Source organism: Parathielavia appendiculata (genome assembly GCF_033297405.1).
Source record: "Parathielavia appendiculata strain CBS 731.68 unplaced genomic scaffold N657scaffold_1, whole genome shotgun sequence".
Taxonomy (NCBI): domain Eukaryota; kingdom Fungi; phylum Ascomycota; class Sordariomycetes; order Sordariales; family Chaetomiaceae; genus Parathielavia; species Parathielavia appendiculata.
The window spans coordinates 4,897,784-4,917,953 of NW_026944220.1; the positions used below are offsets into that span (position 1 = coordinate 4,897,784).

Consider the following 20,170-nt stretch of genomic DNA (forward strand, 5'->3'; position numbering starts at 1 on the left):
TGGAAGAGCTCTGCCTCTTGGTTGTGGAAGGAATCCCCCTTGCAACTGGTAATGGGAGTTCTTGAGGCCTGGCGAAAAAAATGGTCGGATCACGGGTGAGGGGACCACAGAGCTGGGCGCTCTTCTCCGCTGGAGATCCCTGACGAATCAAGACAAAAAGAAAGATATTGGGTTCTGTCACTTTGTCCTGGCTCAACGGCGACTTCTTGGCTCAGTTGGCTTCTTGCGCAGCGTGTCTTGGCAGCCTGTGCTGAGCCCCGACAATCGTCGCCTGTCGAGTGATACATAGTTACTACGGAGTAGTAGGTATGTACAAATCTCATCCTGGGAAATCTCGAGTCGAGAACAAAGGACGCGGGTGCGACTTGGGTCCTTTGGCAGTGACTCGCAGCTTTTGATGGCGCCCCGCGGCCCGGGTATCGGGAGGCCACAGCATGCAACACTGAGTGGTGTCTCAGTCTCCAGTCGGCCGTTAATACCTTACACGTTTCAGGGCAGGTTCATAGAGACTTGTTTCAACTCTTTGTCCTTGGGAGTTGCCTGGCATGCCGATTCCAATTTGGTCTTGTATTACCTGAAATAGAAAGCTGAGAGGGTGTTGAAGAACGGCCCACGCCACGCAAGTGCAGAAACGGGGACTCCCTCCCAAGGTTTGGCAACGAAACAAGCTCCAGCCGCAGAGCGGTCAGGCAGACGGACAGCCTTGGCGCACCTGAACAAAGTTAACACAACCGGCTGGTGCCGGGCCCCCCTACGACATCTAAGATCACCATCCAGACCAAGTTCTCTCCTCAACTTCTTGCTCAGTGCCAAGCACCGAAAGCGGCATCAGACCTTTAGTTCGACGCCATGGACACGCCACACCTGGCAAATGCGGAGCGTGATTCGCCTGGCGGGTGGCCGCGACGGTCGTTGGCCGCGGAGAGCAGATTCAAGCCGCGACTGGCTAGATGTGATGTGTGATGAGTGACGGATAACGTTATCGTAATGGCTCTCCTGAGTTGTCTGCGGTAGAGTTTTGCCCTGTCTCGACGAGTCCGTAGCAGCGCCCCGTGTCGCTGTCATGAGTTTATGATGCTATCCTGCTGGGATCGAGAAGCCGTCATCTTTCATGTTGATGTGACTGGTTGAAGGTTCCATTTAAGCGCGGCTGCCGGCACAGCGCGGCAATTAGTACTGTACCTACGGATTAAGGTGATTAAGTTTGGCATCGAAGCTGGAACCGGCATCGCTGCGGCCCATTGCCGGCCAGTTTCGGGAAGGTAAGGCGGTGAGTCCAATCAGAAGGGCCGATGCAGGACAATGCCGGTGTCGAATCGTGGCTGCTTCGATCTCGATGGAAATGGCGGGGTAAGGTCTGCACTACGACGCTGCAGTGGTTGGTCCCTGCCGAACGCTGCGAATGCTGAATCAGGTCTTTTAACAGCGCAAACTGCACACATGCACTCTTTGCTTCTGTGCGACGTCAATTGTGTCAAGACAAAATCTGGCTTGCAGAAATCCTTACTCCAGTCTCTCCGGCAGAGCGGACTATTTTTGTCATGTAAGGTGGATATCCATCATTCGGTCTCCATGAAGATTGAACATGAATGCAGCGTTTCAGGGCCTCTTTGGAGGGTTTGAACCAACGCTCGAATGGCAAGATGCCGACAATTCGCGACAACGCTTTCCGCTGAGCAATACCACGGCACCCTCCTACCACAGTTGTCTCTCAGTTCCACTTTCTGCACCGTCTGCCTGAAGGCTGATGAATGGCACCCAAGCTCTAGCCGGAACATTTCGACCGCACAGCGCCATCTACAACTCAGATCTCCGACATCTCGCATCAGATGCGCAACGGGAACTGGGGCCGCGACACGATGCACCGTTCGATAAGGAGCCTAGAAAAACAGGACGCGCTAGCATCAAGCCAAAGCAATTGGGTGGCTGTCGATTGTTCTTCGTTGTGGGTGCTATTCTCAGTGTGGGTTGTCCCCCCGTCTTCAGGAATCGTCCAGATGCGGCCGAGGTTAAGAGGACTGTGGCTGTGTCATCAGATTCTTTGATTAGCAGCACCCTGAAACAATGCTGTGCCACCTGGTTTGGCAACCCTGCGGCTGGACCGTTGGGAGCTGAACCGTCTTTGAAGAGTTCCGGCCCGGGCAAAGGCCGTTCCTTTTCGGGCCTGTGGAATGCCCGGAGCGAGTCAGCTCCTGGGTGGTAACACACACACAGCCTTGCGCCGATTCGAGTAAAGCCCCATGCAGGCTTCAACTGCCTTGTTGGAGAGCGTCCAAAGACTCCATCTTAATGAGGTACGTATGCAGGGCCCTGCCGACATTGGTTTTAAACCATGCCACTACCGGCGTCGTCGAGAGAGAGCCGCCCGTGGCGCGCTCCCGCTCGGCCCCGAGTAAGCCCGCAACCACCGAGTGAGCTCCACTATATCCGGACCACATTGATGTTTCCGCAAGCATGACGCATTAAAAAACTTCAAACGACCCCAATGACCGGCGGCGTACACAGTGAAACTCATGTTGTCAGCGCTGTAGCCGTATGTCTTAGACCTTCCATGCATTCAAAGCATTCCGAATGCCATGCATTGACTAGGAGTCGGTGCATGTTTCTCGAACACTTCAGGTTTGTCGCCAACCGACTGTTGGGTTTATGGACGACAAAATACCAACAACGTCCGATCATAAGCGCCGCGTTGCGTTTCTCTTCAGTCTCTTTTGCGACACCAACACCAGCTATATGGCTCCAACGATCCGGCCATCTCAGACTTTTGGGATTGCGCTGCTCGTGCTGAGGTCGACAGTTCGCGAGCTGGGCCTCTTGGGGTTCCGATAACTACCGGAGACTTGATAGCTGACATATTCATCGGAGCCGATCTCATGGCGAGAGGAGCGAAAGAGCATGTGCACGGAGAAGTTAATGTCAGAAGTGACTTGACAAGGGGGAAGAACCTCGCCTTGATGTCACGTTGTTGACTAGCCCGCAGGGCTAAAACACATCCGACAAGTGGTCCGAACATGGCAAGGTTGGTTAGGCCGCTGTGGCTCGCGCCAATTTCGACATCGAGACCCTGAGTTTGAAGCTGGTGAGACTATTTAGGCAGTGCGATGCCCGGGAGTACCCATGGCAAGAAGTGCATTCTTGCGCGCGGGGACCCCCGCACTGTCTGCAAGGCTGAGTTGGGCCAGACGATGGTTGGCCAATTGAGGAGGGGTAATGAACTCGTTCGCAGTTGGCTGCGGTTGGCATGTGCCACAAGTGGTGCGAAGCCAACCGGCCCAAAAGGCGCAGTGGCCGCCTTTAATCGTTCGCAGTTTGAAGTATGTGGTTCGACTCCAAGCCCATCTTATGCAGTGCATGACTTTCCTCTCTCTGCCGGAACCGCGCTTTCAACCGGGTATTGGTTGAGAAGCCTCTCGATAATTTTTTACATAGTTGTGACATGCTCTGTTTCTTGTCCCATTGAGGAACGGACGTCCCCGACAAATGCATACAACTCGACTGGTCCCGGTCCCAACAGCCCACACAGGGCTCCTGCGGGTACGGTAAGCTGAACGAATCACACCCCTCTGACCGCCGATCGCCGTGGCGTATGCCACCCGATCGAGATTGGATCGGCTTGGTCAACTGGTACCCGGGGATCGGGCTAATGCAATGTCCTCGACGAACCATGATGTCTGTTGTCTGGCATCTTGCGGGCGACCGTGGCATCAGTTGATCGCTGTTGCAACTCAACCTGCAAAGACGAGTCCAGACTCGAACTGGGCTGCAGGCCGGACTTCACGTCTAGCATTTGCCAATGACGTGGTTCTTCTGACGACGGTCACATCATCGGGTGGGTTGAGCCAACTCCGGCACCGAAATGAGGACTTCAACCCCTCGGGCCGATAGTTGAAACGGAATGCATCGCGAACAGTGCTGCTCTGAAAACCAAAGGACAGTGCCGTTGCCGTCGAGAAAGGCAAGGAGTGTCTGCTCCGACAGTTGACCCACTCTTAACGCATCTCCCCAATCTCTCCCTGTCTCCATGCAGCCTGGCGAACGAATTCAATCTGGTTTGTGCATGTCTGTACGCGACAGGTCTGAACGATCCGTAAACGTCTGCTTCCCTCAACTCGCACAACAGGGCAAGTAAAGGCAAGCCACTGCACTACCAGACGACTCAATCATTCCCACGCTTTAGCGTCGCATTGAAAGCCTCAACTGCCGTCAGCAACTCAAATTCAGCCCCCTGTCAATCTTGCAACTTGAATGCCACACCCCGCTCCCTATTGCCCAAAAAAACCGTCCGCGGCGTCCGGTAGGCCGCATGCCGCAGCCGGGGCACTCACTTGCAACCGCGGGGCCCAGCCGACGATCGTTGTCGACGGGCCGACTTCGCTGCGTGAGCTTCTCAATCACAGCCCCGCCCTGTAGACCCAGACGTCCAATACCCGATTCAGGTGCAGTAGCACCATGCAGGCGCCCGATCCGTGGTGCCCGCCGGGCTGCTGTCCCGGGGCGCTGCCGTCCGCCGGAATCCAGGCGCCACGTGGGGGGGGCTATTCGTTTTCAAAGACAACACCGCGGCCGAATTCTTGCCGAAAGGTGTTGAGGGGAGGTGATTACACCTGTCTCAGGCTGTGTGTCTGAGACAAACAGGAAAAGCCAAAGACTAGAACCGGAAGGACTATGCGCATGCCGTTGGGTTTTGATTCGATCGTCGCCTCAGACAGCCATATCATGGGGCTTCTTGTGTTCGACCTGTCTGTTCTTCCTCGTCGTTTCACTTCACTGTGATGTGATGCAGTCTGACAAGCGGGAATGGATCAAATCATGCCAGGGAGAGATTGAATCTGCAGGCTGCCGGTGACCTGTCAGAAGTTGATGCTGTGGAAGCGGTTGCCCGAGATTTGGGTCCCGTCTGATGGGGTCGGAGCCTCAGGGAGGATATCCTCGACCAGCGTAAGGCGGCCACAATGAAGCACCCCTCAAAAGAGTGAAGATTGCTGACAGAGGAGCTTCTGAAGGAGATAGGCCCTCTGCTCGAGACCACAACCAGCAGCTGTCGGCCGCAACGGTAGAGATGCTCAGTGGACTTCTGAAAAGCCGGCGCAGTACAGCTGGAGAGGACTCGACGAAAGTCTCACAAAAAGACATCCCGCCACGGCAGCGTCAGAGGTGCACGGCCAAGCTGCCGAGGACGCTGAACGGGAAGGAGGCCGTGTTGATCCCATGCGGCTAATCCGATGATCTCCCGGGTCACATGCTCCTTCTTCCGATGTGATAACCGGCGGCGGCAGCCTCTTCTGTTCGGCGGATGGAGCTGAAATGGCAAAGCCCTCAATGTTTCGGGCGCGTTTCTCTGCGGCCCGGATATCAAGTGTGCGGTGGCAGCGCCCATGGTAGAGTCGAGCCCATCTCCGGTAGCTTTTCACCCGCAGGCGCTTATCTTCTCCCAAATCGAGACTGAAGTGCAAAGAGACTCTTCGGCGAGGGGACGCAGTCCGCCAAGGACTGCGAGATGTCAAGGGACCCTCGCTTTCCGCTATGCATCCAGCCAGTCCTCACGCTAGGTTGCCCATTGTGTAGGGAGTCGGGACTGGTCTGGCCAGCAGACCAAAGGGGTAGTTTCCTTCTTAATTGTATCTGACAGTAGGACACCAGCCATACGCTGGATCTGTCTCTGCTACGTCTGATTTCGCCGGTTGCATTGCCAGGTCCATATTAGCCCTCCAGAGCATCACCCCTCTCTTTCCGATCGTTGTCAGCCATCCTCGCTCTCTTCATGGGGACCGAATAGACGGTTCCCCTTCACAAAGATGAACCAAGCATCGGCTGTCACACCAGATCACGCCGCGGCCCCCGGCCGTAAATCGCATCGACTCGGCGCTTGCTGCCGTGCTCGTTTCCTGCCATGCCGGGTGCATGCCGCGCGTTCATTTGTTTTCCCATTTGGGAGGACGACGTCCCAAGAAGGCCACTCTCCATTTCCCTTTCCGCTCGTGCTGGTTTCCTAACTGCCCGACCGTGTTCCCTTTTTGAATCGATACCCTTGACGCCCGGTAGCACCTGGTCTCTCGACCAGCCCAGGGATCGTGCAGTTTCGCTGTCCGGGGCTTCATGTTGCGTCTCACGACGCCCATGCCATGTTCTGTTCAGCCAGATGGGCCGGCGCGTAGTCGCAGGACGCATGGTACTTGACTGGCCGGCGACACAAGAATCGCATGTACTACCATCCTAGGAAGTGGTGACGGGACAGTCCCGTGTGGGGGTCACCGGGTCATCGGCAGGTATTCGCAGGCCGTCTTTGACGTTCTGAGAAGCTCAACCACAAAGACCTGGTCATCCTAAACGTCGGGATTTGCTCGTGCGAATGTACAAATACTCTTGGCCTGGTGTGATGGTGTCGCCGCGACGTGGAAATGTGGCACTAGGAGAATGTGTGCTTGCGGCTCCTCTGTGCTTCTGCTGATAGAAATAAAAACCCTTGTGCGGCAAAGAGCGCGGGTACTGTTCCGGGACTTCGGCGGTCTCGTAGCCCAGACCACTATGTGTGCGGATTTGAGGTCGTGTCAGAGATCGGCTTCCGATTTCGAAAGTCTCAACTGGTTCATGACGATGGAGTGGTAACGCAAGGGTCTCTTGTACAACCAGGTTGACACATCTCATGTTTTGACCCAGTAGTTAGCTGTAAGAAAATCTGGCAACATAGCGGTGCTCCAATATTCGTGAGTCCCTAGAAAGGTGATACTCAAAACTTCCGCTTCTTCTTCGCCGGCCCGGCAGCGGCGCGCTTCTCTATCTCTTTCTGCAGCTCCGCCCGCTTGCGGTCTGCCCGTTCCTGTGACGTCTCCCGTTTCTTCTCCTTGGTGTGTTGGGAGGGTGGAGTCTTGCTTCTTCCCCTAGTATCGTCGCTCTTGCTTGCCGATGCATCTGGGCCGGGTCTCGCGGCCTTCTTCCCAATGGTTCCGAGTTTATGTCTCCGCGGCAGCTGGCTGGACAATTCCGGAGGCGGTGCCGGAGACGGTGAGCGCGTGGATCGGGCGGCTTGTGTCTCGTGCTTCGCTTTGCCCCCAATACGGCCCAGTCCACCCCGTCTAGGTGTTGGCTTTGGAGACGGTGGAGCAGGGGAGCTGGCCGAGTCGTTTCCATCGGCTTCGGAGGCTGTTTCTGAATGACCATCAGTTGGAGGCACCTGCTCCTTCGATGACCTCAGCGACATGCTCGGGGGCGGAGGAAAAGGTGATGGCATTTTCTGTCTTCCTATTGCCCCAAGCTTGCCGCCTGATGTCTTGGCCATGGCCGGAGAGGGCGAAGGCGCGCCGGACTTGACAGCATCCTCGCCATCGGACGTCTCGTCATCATCAGCTGCTGGTGGAGGGCTGCGACGTTTCCTTGCGGGGCATACTCCTGTTGGGGTCGCCTGGACCTGAAAGTCGTCCTCCTCCTTGCTGGGCTCGGGCTCCGGGGGCGTCGAAACCGCCTTTGGGTCCTTACTCTCTGAACGTTCCGATAGAATGACGTTTGTCCCTTTGGCGAGCTTCGTCCACCAGTCGTTCAGGATGGCCGATGCCTCCAATTCCAAGTCTGACTTGTATTCCAATCCAGAGGCACCAAAGACAGAACTCAGGAGCGCAGAGACTTCGGACGACTGTGCGACAGGATGCAATTCGGCCGTTCTGCTCCTAAAGTCGGATTCTGAAAACGGGGCGAGGCCCTTCACTTTGCTTTCAGCGGCGGCTCTGGTAACCTTGCGCTTCCCGGAGAGTGCGTAGAAGACGTGCTCGAGACCGGCGCCGGTGGCTTCAAGCTTGTCTAGCAGCCTGTTGATGACAGCATCCTTGTCCCGGAGGAAAGAGACAAGCTGATCAATCTCGCGCGTGCGGGCCTCGTGTGCTTGGATCATGGGAAGCACAAGTTCGGATGCAATAGCCGATTGGGGACACTTTTTCAGGAGAAACGGCCACTTGAAGGGCCTCAGTGGCTTTGGCAGCACACAGGTGACGTGGACAATGAGGGAGTCAACGTCATCACCCGGGGCGAGCGTCAGCGATGTGTTGGCGTGTTCGGGATCGCTGGGGTCGAGTGCGGCCCGTAGCAGCTCCAACATCCTTCGGATCTGGTCATCGCTGTCGCTCGGGTCGATACTCGTGTCCTCAACCAAACCTCGCTTGATGATGAGTCTTCTGTCCATGGTCTCGACCCAGACATTGGCGAGGTCCGAGATATGTACGCTGTATGATTCAGCCTTGAAAGCAGTCGATACCAGGAGTGTAGGGATGCCCGGGGCCGCGGCTGGCAGCAGCCGCCAAGACGGATGACCAGACATTGCGAGATAAGCGTCGAAACAGTCGGAGCGGCAGCACGGAATCGGGCAGTCCCGGCTACGCGGCAGTGAAACCGGGTAACGACTTTGGTGCCAACGCAGAGCAGGAGCGCCTTCACCTGGTCAAGGAGAGCTTCTGAGGCAGTCGTGAGGTACGATCACCGCGCTGTCGTGCAAGGGAGAGCCGATAGAGTTGAAATGTCTTGGTTAACGCTGGTCGGGAGCAGCTCTAGAATCGGTGTCCGGGGCAGTGATGCCAGGGTCTTCCGATGCGGGGACGCGAGATCCGGCAGAAGTGTCCTTTGGATGCGGACTTTCTAGGCTGACGAGTTAGAAAACTTTGAAACTGTAATACAAAAGGGTTTCTTGGGCTTCAAAGCCGCCGGTATCCGACGAGCCGCCTGGTCGGGAGTAGCTCACAAGTTAAAATTTTGACGGGCACAAGGGCGGCTCAGGCTCTGAAGATGCGCCGTGGCTAGGAGGTAATCTTCCTCAGAGCTACGATCATTAAAGCTCAACGACGATACGCAGTGTAGTTGTCCCTTCCCGAATGCGTAGGCTCGGGCAAGCGTTGGACGAAGAGGCCCCAGAGAAAACTGAAGTCTGTGTGAACTTCGCGATTGCTCCGCCTGTGCTGCCTTGCAGGGTCCGCTGCCTAAATCAGGCGGGGAAAAGCAACTGGAACTGAGGAGACTGACCTCGAATATATCTGTTACGTTGATCAAGACGTCCTCAATGATCTCGTTGATGGATGGCTACCGAGATACGTCCGCGACGGAACCTGTGGAATTAGCGACGGCTTGTCGATGTTTTGGTCACCGACTCCACTTCCTCGAGCAAGGTAAGAAGAGGATTGGGATTCAAGCGGGCCGCAGCGTACCCTAACCCTTCTACATTCTAGCAAGCCCGCACCGACTTACTGAGCACTAACCCTACGTCCTTAGAGGGCCAGCCTGCAACTAGTGCAAGACATCAAGTCAGAAGAAGGGAATGAGTTCAAGGAGTTTTGAAGACTATTTCATTTGCCGGAGATATCCAGAGTATTAAGGGCTCCGTGTTCAGTGGTATAGGAACGCGGTGGGGAGAAGGGGCTCCATGGTACATTGGATCATTTCATGTTGATCTATTACCTACAGTATTGTACTCATAAGTTAAAGGTGAGAAATAGACGAATAAGGTGCTTATAAAACCTGTAGATCCGAGGATTGCGGTGCGCTTGTGTGTCCATACCTTAGTCGGTTTGAACCACCTCCCGGGCTGATACTCGTAACCGCCAGAGGTGAACAACTAATCTAGAACTTGAGCCACAACTCGGGTTATCTTAACAGTTCAGCCTTAAGACCGGGGTTTGTCGGGGCGTATGAGACTTTTCTGAGCCCACAACTCCAGCGTCTTGCAGCATAGGCAAGGGCATTTGAACAACGCAAAGACCAAGTGTACACGACGCAATCCATCTCACAAGATGATACTTGAATGAAGATTTCAAGGTGATAATACGAATAGATTTAATGAACAACGGAATCAACCACTCATTTTACTCTCCATACCCTCCAGCCCTCCAATCCCTTCACTCGTATTCCCGCTCCTCCTCAACCCCTCCTGCGTTCTCCCCTCCCCGGCTCCATCAAGGTCTGCTGCCGCCCCCGACGAGGGCGCAGGCGCATTCTTCTCGCCGCCCAGGACGTGCGACGGACGAAATGCTTCTTCGACAGGTTTCTTGGGCGTGTTTTGCTTGCGCTGCTCGGCCGTCTCGCCGCCGGACGGCTCGTTCATGGACCCGTCGCGCAGGTCGTGCTTGTGCGTGACCATGTGCTCGGTCATGGGTTCGCGGTAGTAGCGAGACATGTTGAGCGGGACGGTGAAGTTGTTTCAGTGTTGGGTTTGTGTTTGGAATGATGGTTCCCTGTTTAATATTGAATAACGTTACGGAACTCACTATTCAATGAATTGGGGCTTAGGTCTAGCTGGCCTTGTTTGTTATTTGGTGGGTTCATGTAAGTTGAGATGTGAGGTCGCGGCATGATGTCATGGCATTGATGCCTGGTGAGCGGGTTCAAGGTTGACGTAATGGGCGGAGTTCAGGGGCAGCATAGTACTGTGTTACATGTTGATCTGCTTGGTAGATCATTCTGGATAGGGTGCTGAGAGAGGGTCTAGTAGCCTCGTGGCTGATAATATGTTTTTCAAGAGGTCTACCTACCTGAGGTTCAGGTGTATTCTAATACCTGGCCTTAGCTCTATGTCGCATCAACAATCGGCTGATTTAGGTACTGTACCTTCTTCCTACTACTAGATTGAACTCTACCTCCACGAAGCATGCAAGTTGGGCGCCTATATGACGGAAGGATGATGGCTAGGTCCTTTCATTGCGATGATTTTCCCCATGAACTTTTCGCAATGTGCCCGTCAGAGCCTGAGCACCTCCCGTCGAGGCGAGTATATAAACATCAATGTCAACCGCGGCGACCGTACCTTACCTTGGGCTTCCGTAGCCGACCCAGCACATGCCCCGACACGAAGTAACTGAGGCACCAAAACCGACGCATGCTCCGAACCAAGTCGCCCATGATTCCAGGGGAGGAGATTTGTCACCTTGGGGCTCTACCCCCAGAACTTTTCGAAAAGATCCTCATGGCGGTCGACACCATCCGCGACCTCGCCAGTTTCGTCGCCACTTCACGCTTTGCCTACTGGCTGTTCCAGACACGAAAGAGGGCGGTACTCTTCAAGGTGCTCCAGAATGAGTTAGGGCCAGTCTTGACCGACGCAAGGTTCCTGTTCGGCTTCCCGTCTTTGAACCCGGGAGCCCGGCATTTCTACATCGACTGGCTCCATACCAAGGCCGCCACGTACGTGAGCATGCTCCGGAGTCACGGCGACGCTGAGCAGCTCGCCCGAGGCCAGGGTATCCCCAGCGTTGGGGAGCTGACGGAGCTCTGCCGCACTCTCCACCAAGTAAACCTACTAGCCGATTTCTACGCTGCGGCACTCTTGGGCCACGATTGCCCCTTGGCTTGGGTTCGGGGTTCCGCAGATCCAGCCTGTCCTGCGCGGCGGCCACTCTCTCGCACCGAGAGACTCCGGCTAGTGCGGGCCCTGTATCGTCGCCAGATCATCAGCAACGCCTGGGCCCCTTCGAAACGCGACGCTACGCGTACTGCCAGGCCCTGGTCCCGCGCCGAGTTGGCTGCCATTGGCAACACGAGCGAGCACCAGGGGGTACGACTGGGCCTTTTTTCTGCTTTCGAGCCCTGGGAACTGCAACAAGTTGATCACGTCAACTTGTTCATCACATGCCTTTGCCTCGTTCTCGCTCGTCTCGCCGCGACATGGTCTCAGGCCCATCCGACGGTTCACACCATCCTAACCGTGCGGCCCATCTTGCCCCACAACTACGGCCAGATGTATGCCCATCTGGGCATTTTGGTGCACTATCTGCAAGCCAACCCAGCGCTCGCTGACTCGGCCCTCGACAACCTGAGGCGCACACTCGGTAGCCAATTACTGTGGAACGACAGCGAGTTTCGTCGATACGAGCTGTCTCCCCTTACCAGCCTCCTTTGGCAGCTCGACCGTGCTCGAGATTTTCCGGACCCGGGCAGGGATAAATGGGTCTCGGGTCCCAACAGTGTGGCTGTCAGGTTCGTCCAAGATGAACTTGATCTCGCCCCTTTTGCCTGGGTGGACACGCTGAACGGGCGGTACCTGAACTTATTTGGCCAAGGGTTATGCTCCCCAGCCAGCGGGCGGTATGACCGCGCCCTCAAAGAAAGTATGCTGGCTACCTGGAGGTGCGCAGGGTTCACACTTTGGGACCGGGACCGGGCAGAGGCCCTAAAGGGGATGGACAAAACAACCTATTTGCAGCTGGGGTGGAAATGGAATGCGGAATCTTGTGACTGGGTGTTCAGGGAGAGTTCATTTACCTGGAAATTCTGGACTGGCTGGTGGCTTCTTCAATGGAGGGTCCCAAGAGACGATGGCTTCGCTGTTAATGCCGAAACTCCGGGAACCCACTTCATCCGGGTAATCACACGTACACTGAGAGTCCAGTCGAGAATTCGAGTGCAGGACAGCTACCTACCTTAGGAATTGCGTTAATGACAAGGAAATCCCAAACCAACTACCAGCCCACAGTGCTAATCACTTGTTCGCCTTGAGATTGGAGACCTGCACTGTAACCTCGGTATCGACCCTCACAATCCCACTCTTAACCACCATCGGCGGCGGCGCCGCCACAGTCCTCCCCTCTCCGCCGCTCTCCCTCCCATTTACACAATCAGCCAGCTCAACATCCACCCCCCACACATCCCCCTCCCCGTCGTCACCAATCTCAACATACCCCCCATCCACCCACACCCTCCTCCCCCCTCTCTTCCCCCCGACAACGTCCCCCTCAATCCACACATCCCTCTCCAACCCAGCCAATGGTCCCCCCCTGAGCTTACTCGGCAAGCTCCCAATGGTCGGCGGTCCGCCACCCGCGTACTTCACAGCGCCGCGCACCCCCGAACCCACACCGCCGCCAGAGCGAGACGACCGCGACCGGCGGGCAGAGCTCAAGCCCCAGAGGCGCGGGAAGAAGCGGGTCAGGAACGGCTTGAGCGTCATGACACAGGCGCAGACGATGGCGCCGTTGACCTCGACGGCCGTCAAATACGAAAGCTCGGCCGCGACGTAGGTGAAATCTGGGTCGGTTTGGGCGCGGAGGAGTTGCAGGAGGCGGAGGATTGAGATGAAGCAGACTCTACACCGTAGACACACAAGTGGTAGTCTTGAATCAGTGTCTCTGGTCATTTCAAAACGAGAGGGAGAGGGAAAAGGAAGGGTGGGGGGTTTACAGGAACCCGAAGCCGAACACGGCAGAGAGGATCAGTTTTTGTCGGCGCGGGAGATTGAGTGTCCAGACGATGGGCATCGGCAGGAGGAAGATTAGGAAGTCCGTCACTGTTCATCGCGCATCAACACATTGGATGCTTCTTTCATAGATGATCACTGACATGCCGTCTGGTGGCTGAAACTGACCCATGTGCAACCCGGTGTTGGACCACCACATGCTCTGCGGATGGCAGTATCTCTTCTCGACAGTAAAGTCCCAGTACGAGTGGAGCGGGATGCAAGCGGTGAAGGTCACGGCTGCCATGAACAGGTGCGACAGGACCACGAGAGAGAGCAGCGCCTGTCCGGCCAGGCGCGCCCACTTGAAGGTGAAGAGATGGATATAAAGGAGGAGGATGGCGATTTTGGAGCAGGCAAGCGAGAGCAGGTAGAAGAGGATGCCGTACCAGGCTGCCTGTTACATGACCTGTTCAATATGACTCTTGGAAAAGGTAGGGTAGGGCATGGCGAAAAGAGACTTACTCTCCCCCATGCTATTGCCGAAGAGACGTCGTTGGGATCGAGGTCCCAGGTGTGCTGCCCCGCGCCGTATACTGCTTCTGTTGATATCCATGTCAGTGCCGACGGGACTGCACAAGAGAGACAGAGAACTAACGTTCTATTACTTCACCGCAGGTGACTCCTGCGAATATCTGGGACCGTCAGCACTCGGCTGTGTCACTTGGAACGGTCCCACGAATTTACCAGCGCAAGGAGAATACTCCAGTCCGACGCCCCAAACACCCTGATGATGCGTCCTCTTGTGTACAAGCGCAGCCCAACGAAGAAGGCGGCGATGGCCCAGCAGACGGCCGACGATATGATGATGTTGTTCTTAAGCGAGTCGTGCGGGAGGTTCGGTGGCAAGGGAGGCGGTCCCCCCGGCGACGGCGGCGTCTCCGTGTCACTCATGATGCCTCCTCACGGGCACACTCAAGTCTCTGACAGCGTAGTGTCTGACACCGAGTGCGCAACATTCTTGCTCCTCGTAGGTCGTTGGACAATGGTCCAGAAGCGCGGTTTCCCAGCCGCTTCAAGCAGGTCTTTTCTGGCGATCGTCGATGGAAAAAGGACAGAGCTCGAATTGGTCCTCCTCTAAACTATCTGTGTCTCGACAGCTGGCTTGCTTAAAGAGAGATAGATAGATTCTGCCGGCAGCCCTTCCCACGGAGGCCTTTGTCACTGGCGGGTCGGTCGGTGAGTATGCGGGACGGCTGGGAATGCAACGCTCTTTGACAGGCCAAGCCTTTGCGGCAATAAGCTGTTCTCGCTTCCACCCGTCATGGCATCGGCAGTTGTGGTCGTCCATTGTTAGGTGGGATGATTGCATGCACCTGTGCATGGTTGGGGCTTTTGGTTCATCTCATGTTGGTAACGACACCTTGTCAGGAACCTGGAGACATGGGAACCCGGGTACTAGCCAGGTCCTGCATTACACGTAGGTGGAGTGGTAAGGCTGTATGATCATCCGCTAAGATCTTGTAAATGGGCAGCTTTGGCATAACAAAGCGTTAACGTTATCGGAATCGGAAAACAGGAGTCAGGGGTCAAGGGAGCTGCGAGACCCAAAGCCCATGGCCATGGCGGCGAACCGAGGCAACGGCTGCGTCCTGTCAAAATGTCGCCTGCGACTTAAGTTCGGACAGGATTGGAGCATTGGCCGGCGTACCATGCATTCATCCTGTTCAAACTTGAACTGCAGGATTGGCATCCGAGGAGGCCAAGATCGAGGTGAACGCTGTGCCGCCGGCACCCTATTGGGTGAACCGGACGGCAAGGTAAAGTTCCCTTCGCGTTATTGGTTGAGGTCTGAAGCTCTGAGACCTCCAGTCGAGGTGCAGATTGTGTGTGGCCGTCAGCTTCAAGGGCTTCCCCACCTCCACGTTTCAGCGCCATCGATTCGTGGGCCATCCCGCTATGACTGTTCGTGCAAGCTGGGCCATGCAAGCGCATGGATCTGGCATGGCTCGTGGGAAACGGCAGACAAAACTGCCACTAGCACGTTGCTTACGTGTGGGGAGACGTCTTCTTGGGACCCAATACCCAATGCGGGCCTCCAAGGTGACAATAATATTATTATTCCTACACCGCTGTGCCCTAGGTGACAATAATATTCGGTTCCGGAATGTGATAACTTTGGGGCGACATGTGGCACAGTATGTGCGTGCTTCTCTGGGCTCTAGCTGCCAGAACCGGAATGCTTGATGCTGTCTGCAGGTGTTCGGAACTTGGGGTTCGCTGGATAGCTAAATTGCCTGTCAATCAGCCGGAACACCCTGCCGTACCGTCCGTACCAAATGTTTGAAGCATGCTTCCCATGTCACTGACAATGAGACTCACGGTCTTGCTATGGTTATAGTTGGCCAATACACCACCTCATGAGATTCTGCATGTGAGCAGCGAGCTGAAACCGACTGGAAGGGGGCGCCACTTGAGAATAATGTGCATGAGCGCCAACCAATCGGCAAAAGCTAACCAGGCGTTTCATTTCTAGCCAGGCGACTATTCACCGAAGCTACTGTATATGCTATCTAGGTTCCTAAGGTGAGGCTAACTTAGGGATGCTGTCTAGTGGGTGGTGCAATCTTACCAGAGGCTAATTCCAGCTTCCATCTTGTCGTCAAGTCCCGTTGCCCATGAGCCAATTATCCAAATCGAACACAGATCCTAAGGAGACAAAATAGTAACTAGCTTCTAGAACAAGTTGAGGTTTAATAAGAAAGAAAATGTTACCAAGCCGAAGAGAACCAAGAAGACCAAAGAATAAGGAGGTGGGATGAAACCATGAAAGGGAAGGATCCTGCGCGGGAGGTGGAGGGGGGAATAGAGAGGTAATAAGGGAACTAAAAGAGGGTAAATCGTTGGATAATTTGCTGATCCTAGCCAGACATATGAGCAAGACAATCTAACCCGCGGCTGACTCCCAATGACTGCATGAATCAGTGTCGAGCATCTCACCCCTTCATCCGTGTGGTGACCGCTGCCCCAGAAGCTCACCGGAGTAATTTCGTCTTCCGGGACTCCCAGGTCCAGTAGATCATCGCCATGAAGCCCCCGTGTCTTCAACCAGTCGTCGGCCTCTTGGTGTCTCTCGCTAGCTTTGCGTCTGTAATTCTCCTGGCGGTCTCTGCCGGTTTGGAAGGAGTCGCTTTTCCCAAACGGTACCGTACAGCTCATTGGAAGTTTCACCGGCTTGCCCGAGTGCTGTCAGCACCGGCCTCTTGATTCCATGGCTATCACCGAGGCGAACAAGGTGTTGGCTGTCCAACGTAACCTGCTGCACATGATCCCCAGCTCCACCTGACCAGCTGGCCGAGCTGCTGAAACACCATCAGGTAGAGAATGCCACGTGCTGCTACCTCATCGTCCAATAGTTATCGGTAAATTCTGAAGGGCTTACATGAGCTGAGCCCAGTTGGTGCTGGTTGAGTCAACTCCTCTCTCCCTATGGTTTCACTTGAAAGGTATTAGATCCAGTGTCTCGAATGCCGGGGAAGCATGAAGATAAATGCTTACTCTCCCCAGTGCCTGAAGGCCTGGTGGGGGAGTCGGCGGAGCTCGCGATCTACAGGTATGTAGGAGTTGTGCATTAGCTTCCAAGTTCTATCCCAGGACGGGCAGGGGTTCGGCTGGAGAAACTTACTCTCAGGAATGGTAAAGTTTGCATTCAGATTGCTGTCAGCGCCGAGTGTGGCGTTGGGTCCGTCAAGTCCTTTCGGATGAGAAGGGAGTCAGCCATGCGGAAAAGGCGAAGTTGAAGGCGGGGCAGGAGAAGAAGAGGGAGGAAGTGGACATGCCCAAGGAAGGAGGGCCGAAGGATGGTAAGAAGCGTGGCAAAGGACACTCTGATGGAATGTCGCTCAAGGCGCTTGCTATGAAGCGATTGGGGCGGGCCGCCATTCAGGTGGGCATGAAGGGCCACGACAGCCTGGAGAATGTTCTTGCGTACCATACTTTTTTGACTTTTTAGGGACCAGTTCCCTTCGCGTGTGGTTTCATTTTATTGTTCGGGCGGCCGCCAGGCCGCCCTGTAAGATAAAAAGGGTTAACGTTAGTCCAGTAGTCTAACGTATAAGCGTACATATACCAAAGTCGTGGATCATATTGCCCACCACGACCATCCCACCAAGTGCGGGAACGCCATAGCTCAAGCCGAGGCTAAAATACAATACAAGTATTTGGAAACATGGCCGCAGCTGAAGCTTGCGCAGGAGGCAGTCCGTGTCGTCGAACAGCAAATCCATTATTCCAGGGGCCACGGCTCCCATGATACCGATGACGAGCCAAGACATGGTAAAGCCCCTTTCCATCGGCGAGCTGATGCCTCTACGGAAACCAGAAAGGGCTCCCACTACACCTAGGGGAATCAATCCAACCAGGAGGCCAGAAGCCCAATCCTTGCAAAGCTCTCGGTTTTCAAAGAAATCTTTTCGTCACGACGAGAGATCTGGGAGGCGTCGGGGAAGAAGTGAGCGTCCGATGCCGCGAAGATCCTGCTTAGCTTTTTCCTCGCCCATGTCCACAGTCGCGACGGCGCTGCCTGGCTCTTCTCGTCGTTGTTGTTTTCTTCCTCCCCGACGAGGTCGTCCCCATACTTGACGGGGATTGTCCCCTGTACGACAGCCCTGCCCTCGAGTCTCGCCCTCGCGAGGGTAGGGGTTTCAATGACGAACATGCACGGGTAGTCGGGGTTGAGGATTTGCGCCGTGAGGTTGATAATGGACATCACGGCGTAGGGGACCACCGTCAGGCCAAACGCGGCGTAGCCGTACTGCTCCAGCTGGTCCCCGCGCGCACGATAGGCGGTAAATATAGCCCAGATGGCCTGGACTAAGCTAACGCATCGCTTAATCAGGTCGTACGACGAGGTGAGACGGGGTTCCGGGCAGTAATATTGTTGTTTGGACTCTGTTGGCAGGTCTGATTTGCAGAGGCGTAGTCGAGCGGTGGGAGGGACGACAGCTAGATAGTAGTAGTCTCGGTGGAGAATGATTTCTCCGTGGATACTCGTCCTGTGATGGGCTGAGCCAATGATGGCCTCAGCAACCCTCGGCCGTGGTATCATGATAACGTCATCCAGGGGCAGGCAGTGTCTGTGTGTTCCGGAGCATATAAGAGCTGCCCTCTCTTCCTGTCATCTAGTTCTCTCTTTTCTTCTTCTCTCTCCATTCGAGACAAACTCGTAGAGTCGTCACCAGCTAGTTGCAATATACTCCTGGGACCGTTACAGCCGGCGAGCGTCGAATCGTGAGTCTCCTGGATGACCCGGATGCGCAAGGGTTCGAAGAACGGTGCCAGATACGGTCCCTCCAACAGAGTCGGCCTCCCTCGTCGATCGAGCACTGCGAGATGGAGATAGGGAGCCCCCATTGCTTGAGGAACTGCCTTGCACCCTCCTTAACTAGTTGGGCGGATCAACCAATACCTGTTGTTTGCCTGCAGTGCCTGTTCCCACAACTCCCTTAGAGGGTTCTCCGCAAAGGGGTTGACTAGGGCTTCAGATTTGTCTGCCTCATCGTCTGTTTCTCTGTCCTGGTCTGCCCTCTTGCCTAGGGCTTGCTGAATTGCCTTGGTTTGGCCCTCAAGTACCCTGATGCGGCCCCTTCTGGCCTTCAACAGCTGGAAATAGCGTCCTGCGAGGCGTTCGTCGAACTCATCTGCTGGCATGTCTTGCTCTCTCCTTGAGAGGGCGTCTGGGACTGCCGCTTCTTTGCCAGGCCGATATCTCAGGGTGAAGTTGTATCTGGCAAGGATCTCTGCCCAGCGGACCTGCCTCTCGCTCAATTGCCGTTTCTTCTGGAAGTATTCGAGGTTCTTATGGTCCGTCCAGACCTCGAATGACGGCACGCTTCGTAGCTCTGCGTCCCACTGCTCCAAACAGCGTATTACAGCCAAGAGTTCCTTGTCGTGGATCGGGTAGTTGCACTCGGCTGGGCTATTTTTCCTGGAGAAGAAGGCGACTGGGTGTAGGAGTCCATCATCCCCGTACTGAGAGAGGGCTCCTCCAACAGCGTAACCAGAGGAGTCTACCTCAACCACTGTCTTCCGTTCTGGGTCCCATTGGGCCAAGACAGGGGCTCCGATCAGGAGGGCCTTCAGGTGCTGAAAAGCCTGCTCGCACTGGGGTGACCAGATGAAAGGGGTGCCCTTCTTCGTCAGCGCTGTTAGGGGCATCGCTATATCCGAGAACCTAGGGACGAAGTCGCGGTAGTAGTTGGCAAATCCCAAGAAGCTGCGAACTCCCTTGACAGACCGTGGGCGCTCCCATGACTCAATGGCCTCAATCTTCGTAGGGTCAACCCGAACCCCCTTGCCAGCCTCCACGATGAATCCTAGGTATTTGACGGTTGTGGTCTCAAATTCGCATTTGTCGACGTCAACCTGGAGGCCGGCATCTTGAAGCCTCTTCATGACCTTCCTGACCTTCTCCCTATGGTCGGCAAGGGAGCCGCTCGAGTAGATGAGGACGTCGTCTATGTAAGCTGAGCAAAACTCATCCAGGAATTCCCGTAGAGTGTTGTTGATGTATCGCTGGAAGGTGGCTGGCGCGCCAGTCAGTCCAAAGGGGGTGACCAGCCATTCATAAAGTCCATATCGGGTGCGGAAAGCTGTTTTCCACTCCTCTCCTTCCTTGATGCGAATCTTGTGGAATGCCGCAATCACATCCAGCTTCGTGAACCACCTTGCCTTAGACAGGGATCTCAACGTCTCGCTGATAAGAGGTAAAGGATATCTGTCCTTGCGGGTGATTGCGTTCAGCCCCCGGTAGTCAACACAAAAGCGAAGACCGCCCCCTGGTCTCTTGACGAAAAGCACTGGTGCTGAGGCAGGAGAGCTGCTTGCCCTGATGAAGTTCTTGTCCAGAAGCTCCGTAAGGGTCTTCCGCAAGACAATCAGTTCCTCACGCGACATGCTATACAGTGGTCCCCAAGGTGGCGTCTTGTCTTGGCCGTTTGTATCCTTTTCCAGGGGGATCTCGTGGTCAATGCC

At 55.3% G+C, this 20,170-nt stretch overlaps 6 protein-coding genes across 6 annotated transcripts; 2 read left to right on the top strand and 4 right to left on the bottom strand.

Moving 5' to 3' along the window:
- The first annotated feature begins 1,463 nt into the window (after positions 1–1,463).
- Positions 1,464–2,344, top strand: N657DRAFT_93328 (uncharacterized protein). Its single transcript, XM_062797601.1, has 2 exons — positions 1,464–1,543; positions 1,596–2,344. The coding sequence occupies exon 2, from the start codon at positions 1,748–1,750 to the stop codon at positions 2,201–2,203; it is 456 nt and encodes a 151-aa protein (XP_062653563.1). The 5' UTR covers positions 1,464–1,543; positions 1,596–1,747; the 3' UTR covers positions 2,204–2,344.
- Positions 2,345–6,727: 4,383 nt separating this feature from the next.
- Positions 6,728–8,305, bottom strand: N657DRAFT_562899 (XLF-domain-containing protein; the record flags this gene model as incomplete). Its single annotated transcript, XM_062788169.1, has 1 exon — positions 6,728–8,305. The coding sequence occupies one exon, from the start codon at positions 8,303–8,305 to the stop codon at positions 6,728–6,730; it is 1,578 nt and encodes a 525-aa protein (XP_062653564.1).
- Positions 8,306–9,765: 1,460 nt separating this feature from the next.
- N657DRAFT_640463 (uncharacterized protein) lies at positions 9,766–10,264 on the bottom strand. Its single transcript, XM_062791973.1, has one exon. It carries the CDS (start codon positions 10,145–10,147, stop codon positions 9,824–9,826), a length of 324 nt encoding a protein of 107 aa, XP_062653565.1. The 5' UTR covers positions 10,148–10,264; the 3' UTR covers positions 9,766–9,823.
- A 603-nt stretch (positions 10,265–10,867) lies between these two features.
- Positions 10,868–12,391, top strand: N657DRAFT_563188 (uncharacterized protein; the record flags this gene model as incomplete). The annotated part of the gene is made up of 1 exon (XM_062788196.1): positions 10,868–12,391. The coding sequence occupies one exon, from the start codon at positions 10,868–10,870 to the stop codon at positions 12,389–12,391; it is 1,524 nt and encodes a 507-aa protein (XP_062653566.1).
- Positions 12,392–12,445: 54 nt separating this feature from the next.
- Positions 12,446–14,092, bottom strand: N657DRAFT_653079 (uncharacterized protein; the record flags this gene model as incomplete). Its single annotated transcript, XM_062794366.1, has 7 exons — positions 12,446–12,477; positions 12,751–13,049; positions 13,162–13,249; positions 13,328–13,595; positions 13,664–13,740; positions 13,797–13,833; positions 13,886–14,092. The coding sequence occupies 7 exons, from the start codon at positions 14,090–14,092 to the stop codon at positions 12,446–12,448; spliced, it is 1,008 nt and encodes a 335-aa protein (XP_062653567.1).
- A 1,931-nt stretch (positions 14,093–16,023) lies between these two features.
- N657DRAFT_630604 (uncharacterized protein) lies at positions 16,024–18,550 on the bottom strand (the record flags this gene model as incomplete). The annotated part of the gene is made up of 10 exons (XM_062790987.1): positions 16,024–16,059; positions 16,139–16,328; positions 16,481–16,532; positions 16,581–16,636; positions 16,697–16,745; positions 16,824–16,855; positions 17,130–17,142; positions 17,262–17,504; positions 17,618–18,100; positions 18,409–18,550. 10 exons carry the CDS (start codon positions 18,548–18,550, stop codon positions 16,024–16,026), a joined length of 1,296 nt encoding a protein of 431 aa, XP_062653568.1.
- Positions 18,551–20,170: the final 1,620 nt, after the last annotated feature.

What these genes read in the sequence shown, in the direction of transcription:
- N657DRAFT_93328 (XM_062797601.1), top strand. Translation starts at nt 1,748, where the DNA reads ATGAATGGCACCCAAGCTCTAGCCGGAACATTTCGACCGCACAGCGCC.
- N657DRAFT_640463 (XM_062791973.1), bottom strand. Translation starts at nt 10,147, where the DNA reads ATGTCTCGCTACTACCGCGAACCCATGACCGAGCACATGGTCACGCAC.